This window comes from Scardinius erythrophthalmus (genome assembly GCF_964197995.2).
Source record: "Scardinius erythrophthalmus genome assembly, chromosome: 6".
NCBI classification, from domain to species: domain Eukaryota; kingdom Metazoa; phylum Chordata; class Actinopteri; order Cypriniformes; family Leuciscidae; genus Scardinius; species Scardinius erythrophthalmus.
In genome coordinates, this window is record NC_138226.1 from 49,809,394 (window position 1) to 49,832,161 (window position 22,768).

General features: G+C 41.0%; 1 protein-coding gene across 1 annotated transcript; it reads left to right on the plus strand.

Moving 5' to 3' along the window:
- Positions 1–722: 722 nt before the first annotated feature.
- On the plus strand, positions 723–22,538 carry LOC308692854 (LIM and senescent cell antigen-like-containing domain protein 1). The gene is made up of 11 exons (XM_081369285.1): positions 723–1,874; positions 11,029–11,188; positions 12,938–13,004; positions 13,107–13,227; positions 13,317–13,466; positions 14,299–14,449; positions 14,580–14,672; positions 15,053–15,101; positions 15,207–15,282; positions 18,327–18,481; positions 22,229–22,538. Exons 1-10 carry the CDS (start codon positions 1,744–1,746, stop codon positions 18,463–18,465), a joined length of 1,137 nt encoding a protein of 378 aa, XP_081225411.1. The 5' UTR covers positions 723–1,743; the 3' UTR covers positions 18,466–18,481; positions 22,229–22,538.
- Positions 22,539–22,768: the final 230 nt, after the last annotated feature.

Below are 22,768 nucleotides of genomic sequence, written 5' to 3' on the forward strand. Positions count from 1 at the left end.
ACTGTATGTGTGATATGCTTGAAGTGTTTTATATCTATGGATTTTATTGTAGCTAAGTAAAGTATTAGCGTTGATTTGAGAGGCTAAATTGATCAAACATGTTTTACTCGCTGTTGGCTCGGCTTGCTTGGTCGTCATTTTTTTTATGCTCCAAATATTTGTCTAAATTAGCTTAATAAAGAAATGAAAAGAAAAGAAACATAACGAACAAAACGGACATATTTTAATGGCAGTCTGCCGCTGTGAAAAAAAAAAAAAAAAAAAACGGGCTCGGGTCGGACTCGGGCTGATAATAGGCTCTATGCACGAACGCTGCTGACATATTTCCGGTAGGATCTCAGCCGGCGTCTTTACTTCCGCATAGCGCATTCTATAGGACAATTCACTTTAATAAAATTAATTTTCTCAGAAACGGAGACAACGATTTTAGAAACTGATTCGCTAGTCGGATTTCGCGTGATATGAGAGAATACTCACCCTCAAAGTTGTCGATGTAGCTCGAAATTTTTAATTTAAAGAACTTCTCTTTCTTACTTCTCTTTCTGACAGTTAACTGCCTCACAATATTGTTAACATCATTCACGTTAACCGCTGGAAGTTCTTGTAAACAGAGAGTGTAATTTGCCATTATCTCCACCTAATGCAAAAACGGCTTCTGACGCAGCACCGGATGTAACTGGGCGGGCTGAGATAAAACGCGGAAGCGATCGTGCATAGAGCCTATTCTGATGAGCTGTCGGACACGGGTCGGGCGAGGGCCTGAGCATCTCGGGCCAGGGCCGGGCTCGGGCCTAGATTTGAGGCCCGTGCAGGGCTCTAAAAAGAATGATCTAAAAGCTTTTTTTGTTTAAATTATATAGTATCATTTAATTCCATATTGAATTATTTCCCTAAAACAAGGATTTGATTTGACTTCAGGAGAACCTTCACAAGTTTTGAGCAAGTTTTCTCTGTGATTCTCCGAAGTGGATCTGTTTTCCAGTGTAAATGAGCTTTGTCTCCGAGCAGAAGCACAAGGTTCAGAGGCCTCGAGTGCTTCCATGCCCCACATTCCCAACTTAGCTCTGTGGTTTCATCAGCTGCTGGGTTTGGAGATGAGCCGAGGGGTATTTATAGACACATGGAGAGCAGAGGAGGAATGTGTTGCTGCGATTAACTCTCTTAGTGTGTAAGGAATAAAGTTTATTGTTCACTGTTGGGTCAAATTTAAATCAGTTGCTTCTATAGAGCATAAAACCATCTTTAAATGTAAATCTCTCTTTGTCTGATGGATAAAGTGGTATGATGAGCCCAGGAAACAGCAACACATGTAAACTGAGAAACTAGATCTAAACAATAGATTAACATACATTATTACAAGTAGTTATTGCTCTACTGGTTCTTAATGTTAATGTGAGAGTCTGGGTGCAACCAAATTGCACATTGCTTATCTCAACCAAAATATCTAAGATTATTAAGATCATTAGGGATAGTTATTTTTGTAGAGTAAAAGATGACAAAATGCAAACAAACTAAGCACTTGTAGGCAGTTGAAGTGTGGTTTATTGAGAGGTTTCAGGCATGAGGTCAGAAGAAGCAGCGGGACAGACTCTCTCAGTCTATTATTGACTCAGTCTCTCACACGAGCTTCACCAGTCCTGTGGTCTCTCTGGCCTCTCTGTTCTCTCTGGTCTCTCTGGTCTCTCTGTTGTCTGTGGTCTCTCTGATCTCTCTTTGGTCTTTCTGTTCTCTGTGGTCTCTGTGATGGAGGACGAGAGTCCCGCGGCGAGCATCAATGGCCTCCAGCAGCACACGGAGATCTCTGCTGAATCTGAGCTTCCCCGTCGCAGCGATGTCAAAGTCTACAAGGAGTTCTGCGACTTCTACGTGCGATCGTGAGTCTCCCGCTTCAACAGCCTCTGCATATTCACTAAAATATACTCATACTCAACTATATACTACTCAATTGTGGCTGACTCTTGTATGATAAATAGATAAAAGCGACTACTACGTGTAAATGTAAATATAGTGTCTTGAAAGCAGATTATTAGAACAGTTTGTTTCCATGTTTGATCACTGGCTGGCTTTTACATGAATCTTCAGCAGTAAACAACAGTAAATCTGTAAATATAAAATAAAATATAATCTGTGTTTAACCTTTTTTCTAAAAATGTTCCCTTAATTGTGTCGAGGCTTCTGCTCTCATCTGCTTCCAGTTATCTTACCTGTACAAAAACAGTCTGTTATGCTGCTTTATATTACAAGCTGATATTATTTTATTACCATAATCATAAACAAACTGGTTTGTAGTGCAAATATTACAGTTTGCTGCACTTTGTTATTCTTCTGGTTATTTCTCTAAGGCGACTGATGAATCAGAAGTCTCACACCTTCACAGCAATAGAAAAATTAATTCTTTACTCGCGATCTCAAGTTCAAGTGCAAAACTGGAAATCTAATCACTATAGTCTACAGGCAAAAAACCTTTTCAGAAATTAAGTTGCGTCAATGAGTCTGAAGTTTGGAAATGTATAGAAAGGGTTAGCTGAACTTCTATATTTCTCTATTAAGCATAGACTTTATTTAGGCAACTTAAAGACATTTTTTACTGAAAAATGCACAATAATCTCTCAGCTGAGGACTCAACATCCTGACGGAGTGAGAAACAACTGATCGGTTCAAGACAGTGTTTCCCTTTCATGTGCAGTGTGTATGAGACGCTGAGGCTAGTTAACGCTTCACAGCCATATATGCAGATCCACGTGCCATAGATGTTTGTCCAGTGCTGCATGTCTGACCTTCACAAAGAGCCACATATAGACAAACGGCTGTAATATTCGTCATACTCTCTGCCTAGTGTGGAGTGCTTTGGTGGATGCTTTCATCCAGTGACTCTTTACAGCGAGTCCACAGTATTTGTGGCTTAATCTCACTCACCACAGAACACAATAACGGCTCTAATGATTTGACAGCAAAGGATTGTGGGATATCATAGGCAGACACATCTATGCTGCCTTCAGATGACGGTATGTCAGTAGTCGGTATGTCATTTTTCTATTGATGTGAAGGTGTGAGACTTCTGATTCATCAGTCGCCATAGGGAAATAACCAGAAGAATAACAAGAAGCAACGGTAACCTTAAGCAACGGTAAGACCCTTTCAATTGACCTATGGCTAAGCCACACCCCCAAACGCGATGAGCCAATCACAGTGCGCATAGCTAACCCAATACACTCGGACATTCTCTGCTTCCACGTCCATTGAAATGCATTGCAGTTAGTCAGTTTTCATTCGTTTTTATGTTTTTTCTTGTCATTTTACGTTTAAAATGGTCAAACGGTGTGCATGGGGTACATGCAACTCTGACACTAGGTATCATGAGAGGCTGGGCGACGGTGTGTATTTTTTTACCCTTTCCCAAGCCACATCTCAACCGAGATAAGTGTCTGCTCTGGAAGTTATGCGGTAGATGTGTCAGATCAGTGACATGGAACTTTTTACTGTTAACAGATGTTTAGCACAGCCTAGTATATTACAAAACGCTGCTTTAGCAGAAGAAAAATCTAGCTATGCTAATACGGAGCTTTAAGCTAAGTCTAGATAAAAAATAAGCTAGTAGCAATTACCATAGCATATTTTACAAGTCACGTCAAGTTAGATTAATAAATTGAAAGTAATAATAATACATTAATAAATTGAAAGTAAATCACACTTCTTACCCTGCAGTGCATGAACAATGCTAATTCTCTATCTTGTTGTCTGAGATGGTGATGGCAACGAGATGCGGTTTATCACGTTTACACCGTGACCTGTAAATTTAAAGGTGCCATGTGTAAAAATTGAGGTAAAAATATCCAAAAAATGAGCTACACGCATCAAAAGAATGAGAAGAAATAAGGGTGATTATGTCATTAAAAAAATGTCAAGTTATAGTGCTGCAGAGATATCAACCTGAATTAGCATGCTAAATTACTAGTCACGGCCCGACAGGTGTCATAATACCAGTTTCGGCCAAGGGAGGCGGTATGCGGGCAACATAACCACCAGCCAAACTGCAGTACATGAATAACTCGCACGGCTTGTGGGCGTACTTGAACCTGATGTCAATCGTGTGGAAAGTACAGCCCACTACTACATTTCAGTTCAGGGAAGAGAGCGGAAGAATGGCTGAAGCCCTTGGCAAGAGACCCCTACCACCACAACCACCCGCTGCAGGGAAAAAACGCGCTCGGAATCGCAAACTACGTGACCTATATTATGTTTATTAAATGGCTTTCCTGAGTTAAATCTGACATAATTGTTCTCCAGCTATGTTATTGACCTCTTCACGCTGATAAAAAACACTGATTGGTCAATATTATGTATGAGGAATACATTTTGGTAAGTTGTAGCCTACTGTATCTTTCAACAGTGTTCGTGTTTTTTTACTATTAGCTAGTAGAGATGATCGGTTCACGTGCGCTAGGGATCTGTCGTGTAACATTTGCAAGCGCCAAAACGGTATTTATAGTTTGAATTGCGTAATAAAATTGACAGAATCTGAGAGCTGAGATTTTTTTATATCATAACTAACCTGCTCTGTCTAGTCTGTGGGTCTCCGTGTCCTCTTTGCTTCGCGATTTTTCTGTGCGTGAGAAAATTGACGTGTGGCGTGAGAGCATGTGAAAAGTGTCAATTGCGTGTGTCTCACAAATATGAACATATTCACTGGTAAAGGTGAAGGGGAGTAGCTTGAAGATGTCATATTTCAAAATCACTTGACATCAACCAACGTTCCTCTGGAGTCAAAACGTCCTCTATTAGGAGTTGCCTCGGCTTCGGCTATGGCTCTAAGGTCGTTGTGAAGGTAGGGGCGGAGCATAGAGACTATGCCGTTTCTCGGTTGTTACTCTAGAGTAGACCAACTCACTTTCTGGAGGTATACTGCCCCCATCTGGTATGGAATGTGGAGTATGAATTGATTTTTTGGTGGACATTACACAAGGCACCTTTAAGGCCCTTTTGGTGACTTCCAGATGATATATAATCTTTCTGTCTCCAAAAATAAAAAAAATGCCTCCTGTGAAATATCTCCTACTGTGACAGCTGCCATAGCGCCTGTCACCGAATGTTGACTGTTTGTCCGAGTGAGTGGAGGGGGCGTGGCTTAGCCATATGTCAATTAACTACACACTCTACAGAAACTTCTTCATATGGCTGTCAGAAGAGCTCAGTTCTTTTGAACATTGTCAGTGAAGGACAGGCACAATCAGTATTGTATGATGTTTTATTAACAAAGTTCGGGAGGAGCACGTTCAAATAATCAAGCAATCAATCAACTCATCAAACAATTACCATGTCTACCCTATCAGCATGAGAGGAAGCATATATATATTCACTCTGTCAACTCATCTAACTTCCTTGACAGTTTTCAGCATCCCTCCACCACCCCGACTTCTAACTCTTGGCTTGTTCTTTCACAGCCAGGAATACGGGGGGAGTACTCTGGGTTCGGGCCAAATACCGAGCCTGGAGCCCTCTCCTCGGACAGCACGCCAAATACACATTTATTCTATCTGACTTATTTGTAAGTGTGAACTCGTGAAATATAAATAAAGGAAACAGACATAGGAGAAGGGCATAGAAAACAGGCATAGGAAACGGACATAGGAAACGGACATAGGAAACGGACATAGGAAACGGACATAGGAAACGGAAAAAGGGCAAGCAACCAATCAACTCATCAAACAATTACCATGTCTACCCTATCAGCATGAGAGGAAGCATATATATATTCACTCTGTCAACTCATCTAACTTCCTTGACAGTTTTCAGCATCCCTCCACCACCCCGACTCCTAACTCTTGGCTTGTTCTTTCACAGCCAGGAATACGGGGGGAGTACTCTGGGTTCGGGCCAAATACCGAGCCTGGAGCCCTCTCCTCGGACAGCACGCCAAATACACATTTATTCTATCTGACTTATTTGTAAGTGTGAACTCGTGAAATATAAATAAAGGAAACAGACATAGGAAACGGACATAGAAAACGGACATAGGAAAAGGGCATAGGAAACAGACATAGAAAAAGGGCATAGAAAACGGGCATAGGAAACGGACATAGGAAACGAACATAGAAAACGGACATAGGAAAAGGGCATAGAAAACAAGCATAGAAAAAGGGCAAAGAAAACGGACATAGGAAACGGACATAGGAAACCGACATAGGAAACAGACATAGGAAACAAACATAGAAAAAGGGCATAGAAAACGGGCATAGGAAACGGACATAGGAAAAGGGCATAGGAAACAGACATAGAAAAAGGGCATAGAAAACGGGCATAGGAAACAGACATAGAAAAAGGGCATAGAAAACGGGCATAGGAAACGGACATAGGAAACGGACATAGAAAACGGACATAGGAAAAGGGCATAGAAAACAGGCATAGAAAAAGGGCATAGAAAACGGACATAGGAAACGGACATAGGAAACGGACATAGGAAACGGACATAGGAAAAGGGCATAGAAAACGGAAATAGGAAACGGACATAGAAAACGGATATAGGAAAAGGGCATAGAAAACAAGCATAGAAAAAGGGCATAGAAAACGGACATAGGAAACGGACATAGGAAACGGACATAGGAAACAGACATAGGAAACAGACATAGGAAAAGGGCATAGAAAACGGACATAGGAAACGGACATAGGAAACGGACATAGGAAACGGACATAGGAAACAGACATAGGAAACAGACATAGGAAAAGGGCATAGAAAACGGACATAGGAAACGGACATAGGAAACGGACATAGGAAACAGGCATAGGAAACGGACATAGGAAACGGACATAGGAAACGGACATAGAAAACGGACATAGGAAAAGGGCATAGAAAACAGGCATAGAAAAAGGGCATAGAAAACGGACATAGGAAACGGACATAGGAAACGGACATAGGAAACAGACATAGGAAACGGACATAGGAAACGGACATAGGAAACAGACATAGGAAAAGGGCATAGAAAACAGGCATAGGAAACGGACATAGGAAACGGACATAGGAAAAGGGCATAGAAAACAGGCATAGGAAAAGGGCATAGGAAACGGGCATAGGAAACGGGCATAGGAAATGGACATAGGAAACAGACATAGGAAACGGGCATAGGAAACGGGCATGGGAAACGGACATAGGAAACAGACATAGGAAAAGGGCATAGGAAACCGGTGTATGAAATGGACATAGGAAACGGACATAGGAAACGGACATAGGAAACGGACATAGGAAACAGACATAGTAAACAGACATAGGAAAAGGGCATAGGAAACGGACATAGGAAACGGACATAGGAAACGGACATAGGAAACAGGCATAGGAAACGGACATAGGAAACCGGTGTAGGAAAGGGACATAGGAAATGGACATAGGAAACGGACATAGGAAACGGACATAGGAAACCGGTGTAGGAAATGGACATAGGAAATGGACATAGGAAACGGACACAGGAAACGGACATAGGAAACGGACATAGGAAACGGACATAGGAAACGGACATAGGAAATGGACATAGGAAATGGACGTAAGAAACCGGTGTAGGGAACGGACATAGGAAACAGACATAGGAAACGGACATAGGAAACGGACAGACATAGGAAAAGGTTATAGAAAACAGGCATAGGAAACGTACATAGGAAACGGACATAGGAAAAGGGCATAGAAAACAGGCATAGGAAACGGACATAGGAAACGGACATAGGAAACAGACATAGGAAAAGGGCATAGAAAACAGGCATAGGAAACGGACATAGGAAACGGACATAGGAAAAGGGCATAGGAAAAGGGCATAGGAAACGGGCATAGGAAACGGGCATAGGAAATGAACATAGGAAACGGACATAGGAAACAGACATAGGAAACGGGCATAGGAAACGGGCATAGGAAACGGACATAGGAAACGGACATAGGAAACAGACATAGGAAAAGGGCATAGGAAACCGGTGTATGAAATGGACATAGGAAACGGACATAGGAAACGGACTTAGGAAACGGACATAGGAAACAGACATAGGAAAAGGGCATAGGAAACGGACATAGGAAACGGACATAGGAAACAGGCATAGGAAAAGGGCATAGGAAACGGACATAGGAAACAGACATAGGAAACAGGCACAGGAAACAGACATAGGAAACGGACATAGGAAACCGGTGTAGGAAATGGACATAGGAAACGGACATAGGAAACGGACACAGGAAACGGACATAGGAAACGGACATAGGAAATAGACATAGGAAACGGACATAGGAAACGGACATAGGAAACAGACATAGGAAACGGACATAGGAAATGGACATAGGAAATGGACGTAAGAAACCGGTGTAGGAAACGGACATAGGAAACAGACATAGGAAACAGACATAGGAAACGGACATAGGAAACGGACATAGGAAACAGACATAGGAAACAGACATAGGAAACAGGCATAGGAAAAGGGCATAGGAAACGGACATAGGAAACAGACATAGGAAACAGGCATAGGAAACAGACATAGGAAACAGACATAGGAAACGGACATAGGAAACCGGTGTAGGAAATGGACATAGGAAACGGACATAGGAAACAGGCTTTAAATGCTTACTGTGCTCGCCATCTCTCACACACACATCCCTAAAAAAGGGCATAGGAAACGGACATAGCAAATGGACATAGGAAATGGACATAGGAAACAGAAATAGGAAAACGGCATAGGAAACATACATAGGAAACGGACATAGGAAACAGGCATAGTAAACGGACATAGGAAACAGACATAGGAAACAGGCATAGGAAACGGGCATAGGAAACGGACATAGGAAACAGACATAGGAAAAGGGCATAGGAAATGGACATAGGAAACGGACATAGGAAACGGACATAGGAAACGGACATAGGAAATGGACATAGGAAACAGACATAGGAAAAGGGCATAGGAAATGGACATAGGAAACGGACATAGGAAACGGACATAGGAAACGGACATAGGAAACAGGCATAGGAAAAGGGCATAGGAAACGGACATAGGAAACAGACATAGGAAACAGGCATAGGAAACAGACATAGGAATCAGACATAGAAAACGGACATAGGAAACCGGTATAGGAAATGGACATAGGAAACAGACATAGGAAACGGACATAGGAAACGGACATAGGAAACGGACATAGGAAACAGACATAGGAAACGGACATAGGAAACAGGCATAGGAAACGGACATAGGAAACAGACATAGGAAATAGGCATAGGAAAAGGGCATAGGAAACGGACATAGGAAACAGACATAGGAAACAGGCATAGGAAATAGACATAGGAAACAGACATAGGAAACGGACATAGGAAACCGGTGTAGGAAATGGACAAAGGAAACGGACATAGGAAACAGGCTTTAAATGCTTACTGTGCTCGCCATCTCTCACACACACATCCCTAAAAAAGGGCATAGGAAACGGACATAGCAAATGGACATAGGAAATGGACATAGGAAACAGAAATAGGAAAAGGGCATAGAAAACAGGCATAGGAAACGGACATAGGAAACGGACATAGGAAAAGGGCATAGAAAACAGGCATAGGAAACAGACATAGGAAACGGATATAGGAAACGGACACAGGAAACGGACATAGGAAACCGGTGTAGGAAACAGACATAGGAAACGGACATAGGAAACGGACATAAAAAACGGACATAGGAAACGGACATAGGAAACGGACATAGGAAACCGGTGTAGGAAACGGACATAGGAAACAGGCATAGGAAACAGACATAGGAAACGGACATAGGAAACAGACATAGGAAACAGACATAGGAAACGGACATAGGAAACAGACATAGGAAACAGACATAGGAAACGGACATAGGAAACCGGTGTAGGAAACAGACATAGGAAACGGACATAGGAAACGGACATAAAAAACGGACATAGGAAACGGACATAGGAAACGGACATAGGAAACAGACATAGGAAACGGACATAGGAAACCGGTGTAGGAAACGGACATAGGAAACGGGCATAGGAAACAGACATAGGAAACGGACATAGGAAACGGACACAGGAAACGGACATAGGAAACGGACATAGGAAACCGGTGTAGGAAACAGACATAGGAAACGGACATAGGAAACGGACATAAAAAACGGACATAGGAAACGGACATAGGAAACGGACATAGAAAACGGACATAGGAAACAGACAGAGGAAACGGACATAGGAAACCGGTGTAGGAAACGGACATAGGAAACGGACATAGGAAACAGACATAGGAAACGGACATAGGAAACGGACATAGGAAACGGACATAAAAAACGGACATAGGAAACGGACATAGGAAACGGACATAGAAAACAGACATAGGAAACGGACGTAAGAAACCGGTGTAGGAAACGGACATAGGAAATGGACATAGGAAACCGGTGTAGGAAACGGACATAGGAAACAGACATAGGAAACAGACATAGGAAACAGACATAGGAAACGGACATAAAAAACGGACATAGGAAACGGACATAGGAAACGGACATAGAAAACAGACATAGGAAACCAGTGTAGGAAACGGACATAGGAAACAGACATAGGAAACGGACATAGGAAACATGCTTTAAATGCTTACTGTGCTCGCCATCTCTCACACACACATCCCTAATAACAAATACATCATTAAACCATGTATTGCATCTGTTAGAGAACAATAAACCAGGCGACTCACCAGGGAAAAACGTCAGGAAATAAACGCCGATAGACCTTTAAAGCCCACAGAACATGAACACACGTAGAGGGAGAAAGACACGACCACACTTAGACGTGCTTTTTATAAAGCCTCTAGAATCTAACGCTCCTCAGTGATTGCGCCGCACAGGTGTGCTCAATGTCCAGACGCAGAGCAGTCAGTGCCAGTGGGTGTTTCTTTCCATTTGAGAGGTACACAACCATTAAGATGTAAAAACTAATTCTGATGAACCAAAAGCCAGAGAAAATATTAAAAACACTTAACATGTCACAAAGACTAGTATATTTTATCAGAAGATGAACCTCTGTCTCCACAGCAACATGACGAATGCGCTGGCCCACGCGGTGTGTGAGCGCTGTAAGGCCGGCTTCACGGCGACGGAGAGGATGGTGAACAGCAACGGCGAGCTGTTCCACGAGCAGTGCTTCGTCTGCGCGCAGTGCTTTCAGCAGTTCCTGCACGGCCTCTTCTACGAGGTCAGACACCGCCGTTACATGTTTCTATGACTATCTGTGTGAGGATATAACGCAATCTCCAGCCCCTTATATGAACTGATGGCAATGCTACAGTACTATATCAGATCGCACTTAGACAAAAGTTATTTATTCTAGACCTGAGATCATGTGCTTTACAGACATTTCATTTCAACCATATTCAGATTTTGCTGTGAAGTCTCTAAAGAGACTCAAATGCTTTAATGCTCTGAGTGCAGCAGAAACACAAATTGCTTTATAGTCCAGGTGATATGTGTCACCCTGAAGTGTCAGCAGAGATTGTGTCTACTAGACTCTCTCCTGTGAAGGCCTCATCGACACGACAGCCATCGGCACTGATCCTCAACAAACCCGTCTCCATACCAGCATGACTCCGATCTTCAACCAGATGGAACTGGATAATATTCTGATCTAATCTGACGTCTGACCTATAATGCTGCCTGAATCATAATCACACACTGTTTGTTCGTTGGCCAGAGGAGAACTGAGCGACTGAGTCTGCGTTCTCCCAAGGGTTTTTTCCCCATTCTGTCATTGATGGAGTTTTGGTTCCTTGCCACTGTTGCCTTTGGCTTTTGTCTGGCTTAGTTGGGGACATTTAATTTAATATTCAACAATAATATTGATCTCCTGCATTGACACCATTATATGAGGACTGACGACTTTCTCCAGAGCGGCTATATAAATATAAATGAACTAAATTAATAACTTTTTTACAACAAAATAAAAAATCACTGAACTTACTTAAGCTGTGACGCTATTTTCTTTTAGAAACAAACTTTGTTGCATTTTCCTGTTATCTCTGTAAAGCTGCTTTGAAACACTCTGTTTTGTAAAAAGTGCTATATAAATAAAGGTGACTTGACATGTGAAAATGATGTTCACTTTTTCATAAAAGCATGAAACTTGGTACACTTTAATAGTTTGCAACCCTGAACATTTTCAGAAATGGAGCCATCGCAAAAACGCCTTGTGGCGGCCATTTTGCAATGGCTCCATTTCTGAAAATGTTCAGGGCCGCAAACTGTTCAAGTGTACCAAGTTTCATGCTTTTATGAAAAAGTGAACATACCTCAAATTTGACACATATCACATGGACCATTAATAACACTGTCGATTATGACATTTTGCTAAATTTTATTTTTAGGTATATTTTAATTTTTCTCATGAAATTTGTATAAAGGTATATTAAATAAAGTTTTTAAAGGATGAATGATTTGCCCTGGCGAAAACCAACTAATACCACAAACCATCTCTGAATCCATTACTCAGTGATGTTTGTGCTATTGTTTTCCCACCAAAAATTATGTCATTTCCTAGAGGATGACTTTGCGATGTAAAGTGGTGTTGAAGACACAAACATTTAATTTGATTATCCATTCACAGAAAACACGTTTTGCTTAGATGTTAATCATTTTACTTGAAAAGAGGGGGGGAAATGAATAAACACCTGGAACACTCTAAATAAATGACTCTTAATAAAATGTTTTGTAATCATTGATGCACTCGGGAACATGGATAAAATGGCAACGTTCACTCAAACCCGAGAAGTGAAGTTGGCTTTATTATGATATGTGCTACAGAACAATAGTCCATATAACTCCTATGTTTCCATAAGCCGTGAGTTTTGGACTTGTCTAACTCGGAGTCATGAATCTGCACTGAACAGTAGGAACAGCCAGGTGTTGTCCTGTGACGTCTGACGCATGTTTCCTGCTCTTGCTTTCGCAGTTTGAAGGCAGAAAATACTGCGAGCATGACTTCCAGATGCTGTTTGCTCCCTGCTGTCACCAGTGTGGTGAGTAAACACACACAACTCAAACAAACTTCCCCCATATTTCAGCATTGGTGTGTGATGCCTGCAGCATGTGTGTGTGTGTGTGATTGGTCCTGTTTGCAGGCGAGTTCGTCATTGGCCGTGTGATAAAGGCCATGAACCTCAGCTGGCATCCCGACTGCTTCTGCTGTGATCTCTGTCAGGCTGTTCTGGCAGACGTGGGCTTTGTGAAGAACGCAGGCAGGTGAGTCTCAGATAAGACAGTAGGGCACTGAATGTAAACATGAATGTGATTCCAAATTCAGATTCAGCTAATGTAATTCTGCCCAACAGACATTTGTGCCGTCCGTGTCATAACCGTGAAAAGGCTCATGGTTTGGGGAAGTACATCTGCCAGAAATGCCAAGCCATCGTTGAAGATGTTCCATTGATTTTCAAGAACGATCCGTACCATCCTGACCACTTCAGCTGCAATAACTGCGGGTGAGGAAACGTACTGCAAACACACCAGCAACTGGACGGATGAGAGCTTCTCAGAGTTTCTCATTTTCCAGATAAACAGGAGTTCACTGGATAAACGTTTCTCAGTCGTCTGTTTAGGTACAGCGCTGTCCCTGTTGTTTTATACTCTACTAGAAGTGGTTTGGTTTTCCCGCTTCAATGTTGATTATAATGAGGAATATTGTGACGTGTTCGTTCCCGGAAGAAACTCAAGACTACAGTGTTCAGGGAGTTCAGAAACACTGACTCTGATATAGAGAAGAACTCACGCTGGAGGGACGCTGGAACTTTTACAGCATCATTACAGACTGAGGAAAGATGAATATGGAAATAATAGGACCAGATATAACATAATTTGACCTTTTTAAGGGTCTGCCCCTCTGCCCCAGGATCAATTCTGAGAGCGTTATAATAAGTATAGCACTTCTCTAGAGCTCAAGGTTGTGCGTGTGTGTGTGCGTTTGTTTTTGTGATTTATGAGGACAAAATTTTGTATAATGACATGGCTATTACACTGGTGTTACAACGTGAACCTGATTTATGAGAACATTTCCTGAGTCTTTGTATTTCAAATGGCTTTTAAAACATACTAAAGAGTGTTTTATTAAAAATTAAAAAATGCATAAAGTTTTCTGTGATGGGCAGGTTTAGTGTGTGTGTGTGTGTGTGTGTGTGTGTGTGCGTGTGCGTGCGTGATGGGTCGGGTTAGTGTAGGGGAATAGAATATACAGTTTGGACAGTATAAAAACCATTACGCCTATGGAATGTCCTCAGAAGTATAGCAACAACCCCGTGTGTGTGTGTGTGTGTGCAGTAAGGAGCTGACGGCGGATGCCAGGGAGCTGAAAGGCGAGCTCTACTGTCTGCCGTGTCATGATAAGCTGGGCGTGCCGATCTGCGGCGCCTGCAGGAGACCCGTCGAGGGCCGCGTGGTCAACGCCATGGGCAAACAGTGGCACGTGGAGGTATTTCAGCACAGCGCCTCATCCAAATATATTCTGATCTTTGAACGATTAATCATCATTGATGCTTTAAACTCTAAAGTGGGATCATTACCTATTCCCCTCTTTCTTTCATGCACATGTGTGTTTGCAGCATTTTGTGTGTGCTAAATGCGAGAAAGCGTTCCTGGGTCACCGGCACTATGAGCGTAAGGGCTTGGCGTACTGTGAGACTCACTACAACCAGGTACAGTCTGGGAATTAGCTCAGTTTTATCAATCTTCAGAACACTTTTGCAAAACAAATACAAAACATGTATGTAGTGAAATATTCAATATACCAAGATAAGGACATGAAGATTTCAATATCAATATGATATTAATGAAACAGATGCTTCTTGTCTTTATACAGGCATTTACTTCAAATCATTGTTGGAATACTGTAATAACTTATAAGGATGTACAGATTTCTCATTTCTCATTTAAAATGTGAAAGGAGTGATCAGGCCCTGATAGAGATGATGGGTATGGGACAGTAGAAAGATACTGAGACACAACGGTGTCTACAACAGCTGGACACAGATGTTCTACTTGTGATCTGAGTGTGTGTGTCACATCTGTCTTCCAGCTCTTCGGAGACGTCTGTAACCACTGCAACCGCGTCATTGAGGGAGACGGTGAGACGGCTTGCTTTAAACACTGTTCAACATTTGCATTATATGTATAATGGTCTCAGGATTTATAACTCACGTGTATGCTTGACTCTCTCTTTTGTCTTCTAGTTGTGTCTGCACTGAATAAGGCCTGGTGTGTCAAATGCTTCAGCTGCTCCACATGCAACTCCAAGCTGACACTCAAGTGCGTACCATTACTAAAATGTTTGCTGGGAAGTAACATATCTAAATAAAACATTCACATTCTAATCATAAAAAACATGTTAAATTAATCAGGGACATTGGGGATAGTTGTCACTTCAGTGGATATTTCTTATGGTAGTTTCAAATCCATTTCTGAACAAACACAATCCTTATAGTTGGCATGAAATCAGAATTGACCTTTTGTGTGTTTCTTAATGTGTGTTACTGGTTTAATTGTGAATAATTCCTGCATATATGCATATATTCATTTTGAACTCGTAATCATTAATGAAAGTGTCATAGTTTCTCTGTGTGCAATCAAGCCAATCACATATGGTCAGAGTCGGCGCCAGGGCAGATCTACTGGAGGGGCATTGGGTCATCGGCGGGGGGGCACTGACGTTTGACAAATATTTTGACGCAGTGGCGACATCATAGTCCAACACAGCACAAATGCTATATAAAACTAAACACGTTTATTATAATTATTATTATTATTATTATTACAATTACATGGCTTGGTTGAATTCTAATATATAACGTGGTCTGTTATTTCTTGATAACAGCCGCTGCTAAGTATAACGTTAACACACCATTGCCATGAAAAACAGAGCGTTGCTATGGACGCAGGACTTAACCGTAGAGACGGAACGGATTATTTTCTTTAGCGGAAGCAATACAATAGTTTTTAAATAAATAAACTCCTTTTTAAATCAATATTTTGTGTCAAATTATTGATTTATTTTGTTGGTAGCCATGTAATACAACCGCCTCGCTCTACATGATCCCTTACATATCTTCTTACAGGCAGCCAAGTATACACAAATGCAGATATTACTACACATTAATTGCGCAGATATTAACATAAATAAATACATAATCTCTGTATTACATACATACTACATTACATACATAGTCTCCAATACCATCTCTGCTGTTCTTCTTCGTGCAAATTTTTTTATTCCCCAAACTACTTCAGAGGACACTAACGTTAACAACTCGCTGGCAGACAAGACAGACCAGCTTTTGATATGAAACAAAGTCTCATTTGGTAATTTCAAACACTTCAACTTTCAAATTTGGTAATTTTTTAAAGAAAAGTAAACAATACCGTTTTGTGGCTCTTGAATGTGTCGGACAGATCGCTGTAGAGCCTCAGTTAAAGCTGCTCGTGAACCAACCATCTCTACCTTATAGTTAATTTATATTTATAGCATCAAATAAACATGAATGAATATAAAAAGGAATGTTGTTTTGACCATGGAAAGACGTTTGTTGCCTATTGCCTACCCTCCGTTTTTCAAGTTCAAATCCTCATGTTAATCTACTATGATTGGTCAGATCGCCTGTCAAACAAACTGCTGTTTGAATACACCAAACACTAATCCCTAAAACTACCCGTCATTGTAACCTTAACCAATGAAATAAGCTGCAGGGCGGGATTTCTGCTTAACTGGTTTGCGCCCAGTGGGATTTTTTAAAAATATTTTTATAGAAAGATTAAAAATACGGGAGAAATTCGGGGAAATATTTAAACGGGATGATAGCGGGATAGTAAGGTAAAATACGGGAGAATCCCGGGAAAAACGGGAGGGTTGACAGGTATGGGTAGGAGGGGCATCAATAACCGCTAGGGGGGGCACGGCCCTCGAATGCCCCACCACAGCGCCGACACTGCATATGGTCCATTTTCATAATTAAGTCAACAACTGAAGGATAAAATCAAGGCTAGGGTCATGTTTTTTCTTCTTTAGCTGTTTCACTAGTACATACATCACATATTTTATATATATAAAGTACCTATTTTTCTGCGGAGGAAAGACCTGCTCTGAGAGGGTGGATGTCTGAGCCAGCACTGCAGCCAACAATCCCCCTGGAGCTCCATGTCCATATGCTTCAAAACCTAAACTTACTTATTTTGTTATTTAAACCATGCCCAGGATGGTGCACCCTGCCTGGGATGCAGTTTCAGAAAGTCAGCCGGTCAATTCCTGGAGAATTCCCTTGAAATTGAACTTTCTCGCCCACCAGAGTGAGCCTAAGCGGGCCACACGATGGGCTAATGAAGCCCTGGAGCTCTGCCATCTTAAGCCTTCAAAACCTGTTCTCCAAAACCGTGATGGCCGTCTGCACTCCTTACTGGAATCCTCCTCCTCCAGATACTCCATATAGCACACACTCGTCCAGCTCCACTGTCGATCTCCAGCTGACTGAAACAGGCCTTTTCTAATTCCTAATTTAAGACATTTCAGTCGCATCATTACTGTGTTCTCTGCTCTTTCCTATAGTGATGGATGATACAGGAGTTTGGCCAGCATTACACAGTGAAACAGGACATCATAGCTTACCACTTCACTGTACTAAATCACTGTTAAACTTAATAAATGGATAATATATATTGCACAATATAGTTTAATTTATACTCATAAGAAGTTTTGCAGAAAACACTATTTTTCTCTTTTCTTTTTAAGTATACTTAATTTAAAGGTTGTATTTTTGTAAATATTTTGAATGAAAGACTAAAACGAAAATCACTTTTCTTACATTTGACAAGTTTGACAATAAACTTTTCCCGCATAATTTAAAGTCGTCATGAAATAGAAGTTGCGCTAGACTTTATTACCCTATTGTGATGTATGTACAAGTGAAACGGCCTGTGGAACAAGAGCAAATGTGGGCGGGGCTTGATTGGATGGTTGTGGTTTGCTATTGGCTGATCTCATGTGAGTGACAGCTTATAGCCACGCCCTCGTCATCAGAGAAGAGTTGCTGCAAGAGGAAGTTATTCTGATTCGAGATTACCAGGAACATGAATTTAAAACAATAATCATATGCACCGATAAATCTTTTAGAATAAAGATTCCATAAGAAATAAGAATGGTTTGTTTTGATTTCATAGAGACATTAATAGCAAAACACTTATGAAACTAAATTAATGAAACTGCGAAAATGTAAATGTGATGTTCAAAAATGTCAAACCACTGCCAACTAAACTCACATAGTTGAGAATGGTTCATTTCTCTCCTGATCTGTGCTGTTGTTCAGGGATAAGTTTGTGGAGATGGACCTGAAGCCCGTGTGTAAGCGCTGCTACGAGCGAGTGCCAGACGAGCTCAAGAGACGCTTGTCCAGGCGTGAACAAGACAACAAGGACAAGAAGAAGAAGATGCCCATCTGTCTGTGATGATGGCTCCTCAACGGTCAGTGCTGTTAACCTCCCTAAGGGTTAAAGATGAAGCTTCTCTCATCATTCTCTGCAGATCTGAAACCAACACACGAGTCCATATAATGCAAGTATATGGGACCTTATCAAAAACCACACAAATGAGCATGACGGGTATCATTACAAGCCAAGTGGATGAATCAGCGTCTTCTGAAGCGAAACGATCGGTGTGAAATGAAGCATCTCTTCCAGCTAACGGTCATGTGTGTTCTCTTGATGTGGCGTTCCTCTGCATTTCTCTCGCGTGAGGTTCAGAACACGTACACGTCTATGTCAACAAACACATGCATAACAGCTGGCCGGAAGCAATGGTTCATATTTTAAAAAGTTACAATATTAGTATTTTTCTCTCACACACACACACACACACACACACACACACACACACACACACACACACACACACACACACACACGCACACCTATCGTTTGGCTTCAGAAGTCATTGATTCATCCACTGGGCTTTTATGGAATACTGTCATGTTTACTGGAGGTCCCGTTTCCATTGACTCACAGAGATGGACTGTCTGTCAAAAATAAAGCCATGTACTCCTGGGACAGCATGAGGGCGAGTAAATCATGAGAAGCTTCATTTTTGGGTGAAGGATTCCTTTAAGTGCCACACAGGGGCGGCTGGCCAATAGAGGGCGCTACCCCCCCATGAGCCAGAACACAGTTTATGAGCCACACTCATTAAATAAATAAGTAAATACTAGGGCTGTTTTGACTAAGGATTTTCATAGTCGAATCTGATTCGTTAGATTTTGCCGTAGTCGACTGATAGTCGAACCTTTTTTTTTTCTTTTTAGATAGCAGCTAGATTCTTTCCATTTCAAACAGAAGAGCTAAAAAACACATCACATATATCATAACATTTCATAAACATGAGGAGCAACATTACATTAAAGCACATAAAGCTGGATGAGGAGCAACATTACATTAAAGCACGTAAAGCTTTTTCACGCCCATGAGAACCGCGTGGAGTCAACTCACAGCCGCTCCGCTGCCCTGCTGAAAATGTGAAGCAGAAACGCTTAATATCAGATAACGTCCATAATAATTGGACTCTGGGTTCGATTTTTTGACCATTTTCAGTGGTTATGAGGAGCAATATGAGAGGGAAATTTGGTAATCGTTGTTTAGGTACATTAAACAACGTAAAGCTTTTTAACGCACATGAGAACCGTGTGGAGTCAGCTTTTTAACGCACATGAGAACCGCGTGGAGTCAACTCACAGCCGCTCCGCAGCCCTGCTGAAAATGTGAAGCAGAAACGCTTAATATCAGTTAGCGTCCACAATAATTGGACTCTGGGTTCGATTTTTTTTTTTACCATTTTAAGTGGTTATGACTAGCAACATGAGAGGGGAATTTGGTAATCATTGTTTAAGTACATTAAACCACGTAAAGCTTTTTAACGCGCATGAGAACCGTGTGGAGTCAACTCACAGCCGCTCCGCAGCCCTGCTGAAAATGTGAAGCAGATTTTTGAATACATTTTTATTTATTTACATTAGTAAGCTACAGGACATCGTCTTTCAAAACATGACCATGAGGTTCATAGTCGAATCAGACCTCTCCGAATCGAATTGTAGAATCCTCGACTATTAGAAGTCAGCCCTAGTAAATACATACATAAATCATACATACAAATTGTCAGTATTTGTGTGTTTAAGATATTAAATACACCCAGTATATGTGAAAAATATGATAGAAATTAAAAATGTCTTCTTTTTCAACACCCCGCGTGCACGTCTCATCAGCTCTGGGCGCTGGAGAAATCGCCCCAGAGAGGCGGGTCTGTGGAGCAGTTTAGCCAATTGCTGATTTAAGATATACATGTTTGACATAAACTGTAGCCAATCAGCGAGCTCAAATCTAGTCAGCTATGGGCGCTTTTGTTAGCGCCCCAAGCTGCGCGTGCCCGCCCGCGCCCGCGCTCATGCGCGCCTATCTCCATCAGACAGCGGTCTATCGGCCTGGCTAGCTAGATGCGTCATGCTAATGCCTTGTTTTGCTTTCCGTGATTACTTTTTAAAACAACAGGGACAGATCCAACATGGACAGTTACCGAAGTGAGGGATCTGTCTGAGAAAGTAACTAAACTTTTGAGTTAAATTTCAAATGCAAATGGAAAGTTTGTGCAATTTGTTTGTTTTTGTGTAAGAATGCTTCAGTCTTGTAATATGGCATTAAATAATTACTGACTTTTTCACAGAGCACTGGTATCATGCAGTTTGTGTTAAATTGTGTTTGGGTGGTTAATACTAATAATTATTTGTAATATTATTATTATGTTTTGCTTTACAAAGATATGTAAAGGCAGTGGTTCTCAAACCGTGAGGTGACAGAAGGGTGTGCGGGAACAAAATGCTGAATTTTGCCGTTCCTTTAACGTTAATACTACCTCATCTTAAAATAAGATTTAAACTGAGCATGCATTTCTCTCAGGTTAAATGCTGTAAATACATGACATACGATCAAATTACCTCATCTTTTGCGGTCAGAACTGTCTGCATTTAAGCAGCGTGTATAGGCTATATATGACAGGTCTCGTACAGACTGCTGCCTCAGCAAATCGCGCTATACTGCCATTCTCGACAATGTACGTTACCTTTGTAAAAGTAGGGATTGAAGTTAGCATTTGCTAGCATGAAGAACAAATATAGACACAGGCTGAGCATGGAGATCGATATAAGATTCAAACTCTCTGTGTGAGTTCCTGTGTTTAATGATGATCACATTATATGAAGATCCACACGATTGCAAAAGTGACATTGATTTTATACAACAGTTCAACAAACGAAATATTAATATTAAGTGATGTTTATTTTCAACACAGTTGTCAGTATTTTTACAATAAATTAATAGCTCTAATGAAAGCCACAGCAGAACTGCAGCACACAGCAATGATTGTGAACGAATCTTTAGAGTCAATGATTCAATGATTAATTCATAAATACAGCCACTTGCTTCGTTACTGAATGAATGACTCAATGACTCTCCACCTACTGGCAGTTTTAATTTAATATTTAAAAGCATCACTTCATTTTTACCATCATTGCATATTTATCTATTTAACTTTTTTTTTTTAATTCAAAGCATTATTTTTTTTATAAAGGTATTTGTAAAGGTAAAAATGCACTTGAAAAAATCGATTTAAGGGGGCAAATATTGTCCCTAACTGAAAAAGGTGTGACTGAAGAGTGTGGGTACGCAGAAGGATATAAAGCTTCTTGGGGTACAACTCTAAAAAGTTTGAGAACCACTGGGACTGGGTTAAGGAATAGAACAAAATAAACATCAAAGCACAATACACATACCAAGGGCAGAAAGTAGGCCTAATACTCCCATGGTTACCAGACTATTGAAACCGGCTGAATATGACAGCCCCACCTAAGATATTTTTCACCAGCCGCCACTGGTGCCACACTAAAGAATCATACTCACACTGAACCTTTACGGAGTGCTGATGAAGACAGTTTTACTCTCAAGTCAAACCTTTGGTCCATTAGGCGCATTTCTGACCAGTTTTAACATACATTCTTCTCTTTCATGAATAAAACAAGAAAAAAAGGACTTTTGTTGTTTTATTTCATTCAATTTAAACATCCAAAAGCCAAGGGTCTCTTTAGCTTCTTCTATTATTTGTCCTGTAGTCATGTGTCTTCCTCATGGTTATGTTGGACTGATGACTGATTGAGTTGTTAAACTGTGTTTGCAGGAGAGTTTATCTGCGCTTGATGAAGATGAACGACTGAACCGACTCAAGCACACGTGTCTGAATACATCCACTGTCTACATGTTCATGTGCGCTGGATTTCATCTCGATTGCACAGAATCTGTACGTTATGAGCTACGATTGAGATTTCTTACTGTAGTTCAGTCACTTCAGTGGTGTGTTCATGAATATGAAGATATGCAGTCTTATGTTCTGTTTAATTCCTCACTTGAGGTCTATAGAATTGTATTTTCTGTGTGGATGTTTATATTGTTCAGCAGCAAAAACACAATAAAAAGTTTTACTGTAAGAACTTCATTTTGTCTATCATCACACTGATAACACAAGTGCTAAATGTACAGACCTGGTCGAGTGTAGAAGAGAAGATACATCTACAGTTTACCCTTTTGATCATTCATTCCAAAAGTTCCAAAGATATATCCTTTCATTGAAGGAAAACAATTAAAAGTGGAGGGAAAATCTCATGGATTTAATGTTTTATTCAACACTTTTTTCAACCTCCTTTTGCCAAGATAACAGCTC

What these genes read in the sequence shown, in the direction of transcription:
- LOC308692854 (XM_081369285.1), top strand. Translation starts at nt 1,744, where the DNA reads ATGGAGGACGAGAGTCCCGCGGCGAGCATCAATGGCCTCCAGCAGCAC. An exon ending in TCCCTGCTGTCACCAGTGTG is followed by an intron (nt 13,005 to 13,106) that starts GTGAGTAAACAC and finishes TCCTGTTTGCAG; the next exon opens with GCGAGTTCGTCATTGGCCGT. An exon ending in CCGCGTCATTGAGGGAGACG is followed by an intron (nt 15,102 to 15,206) that starts GTGAGACGGCTT and finishes TTTGTCTTCTAG; the next exon opens with TTGTGTCTGCACTGAATAAG.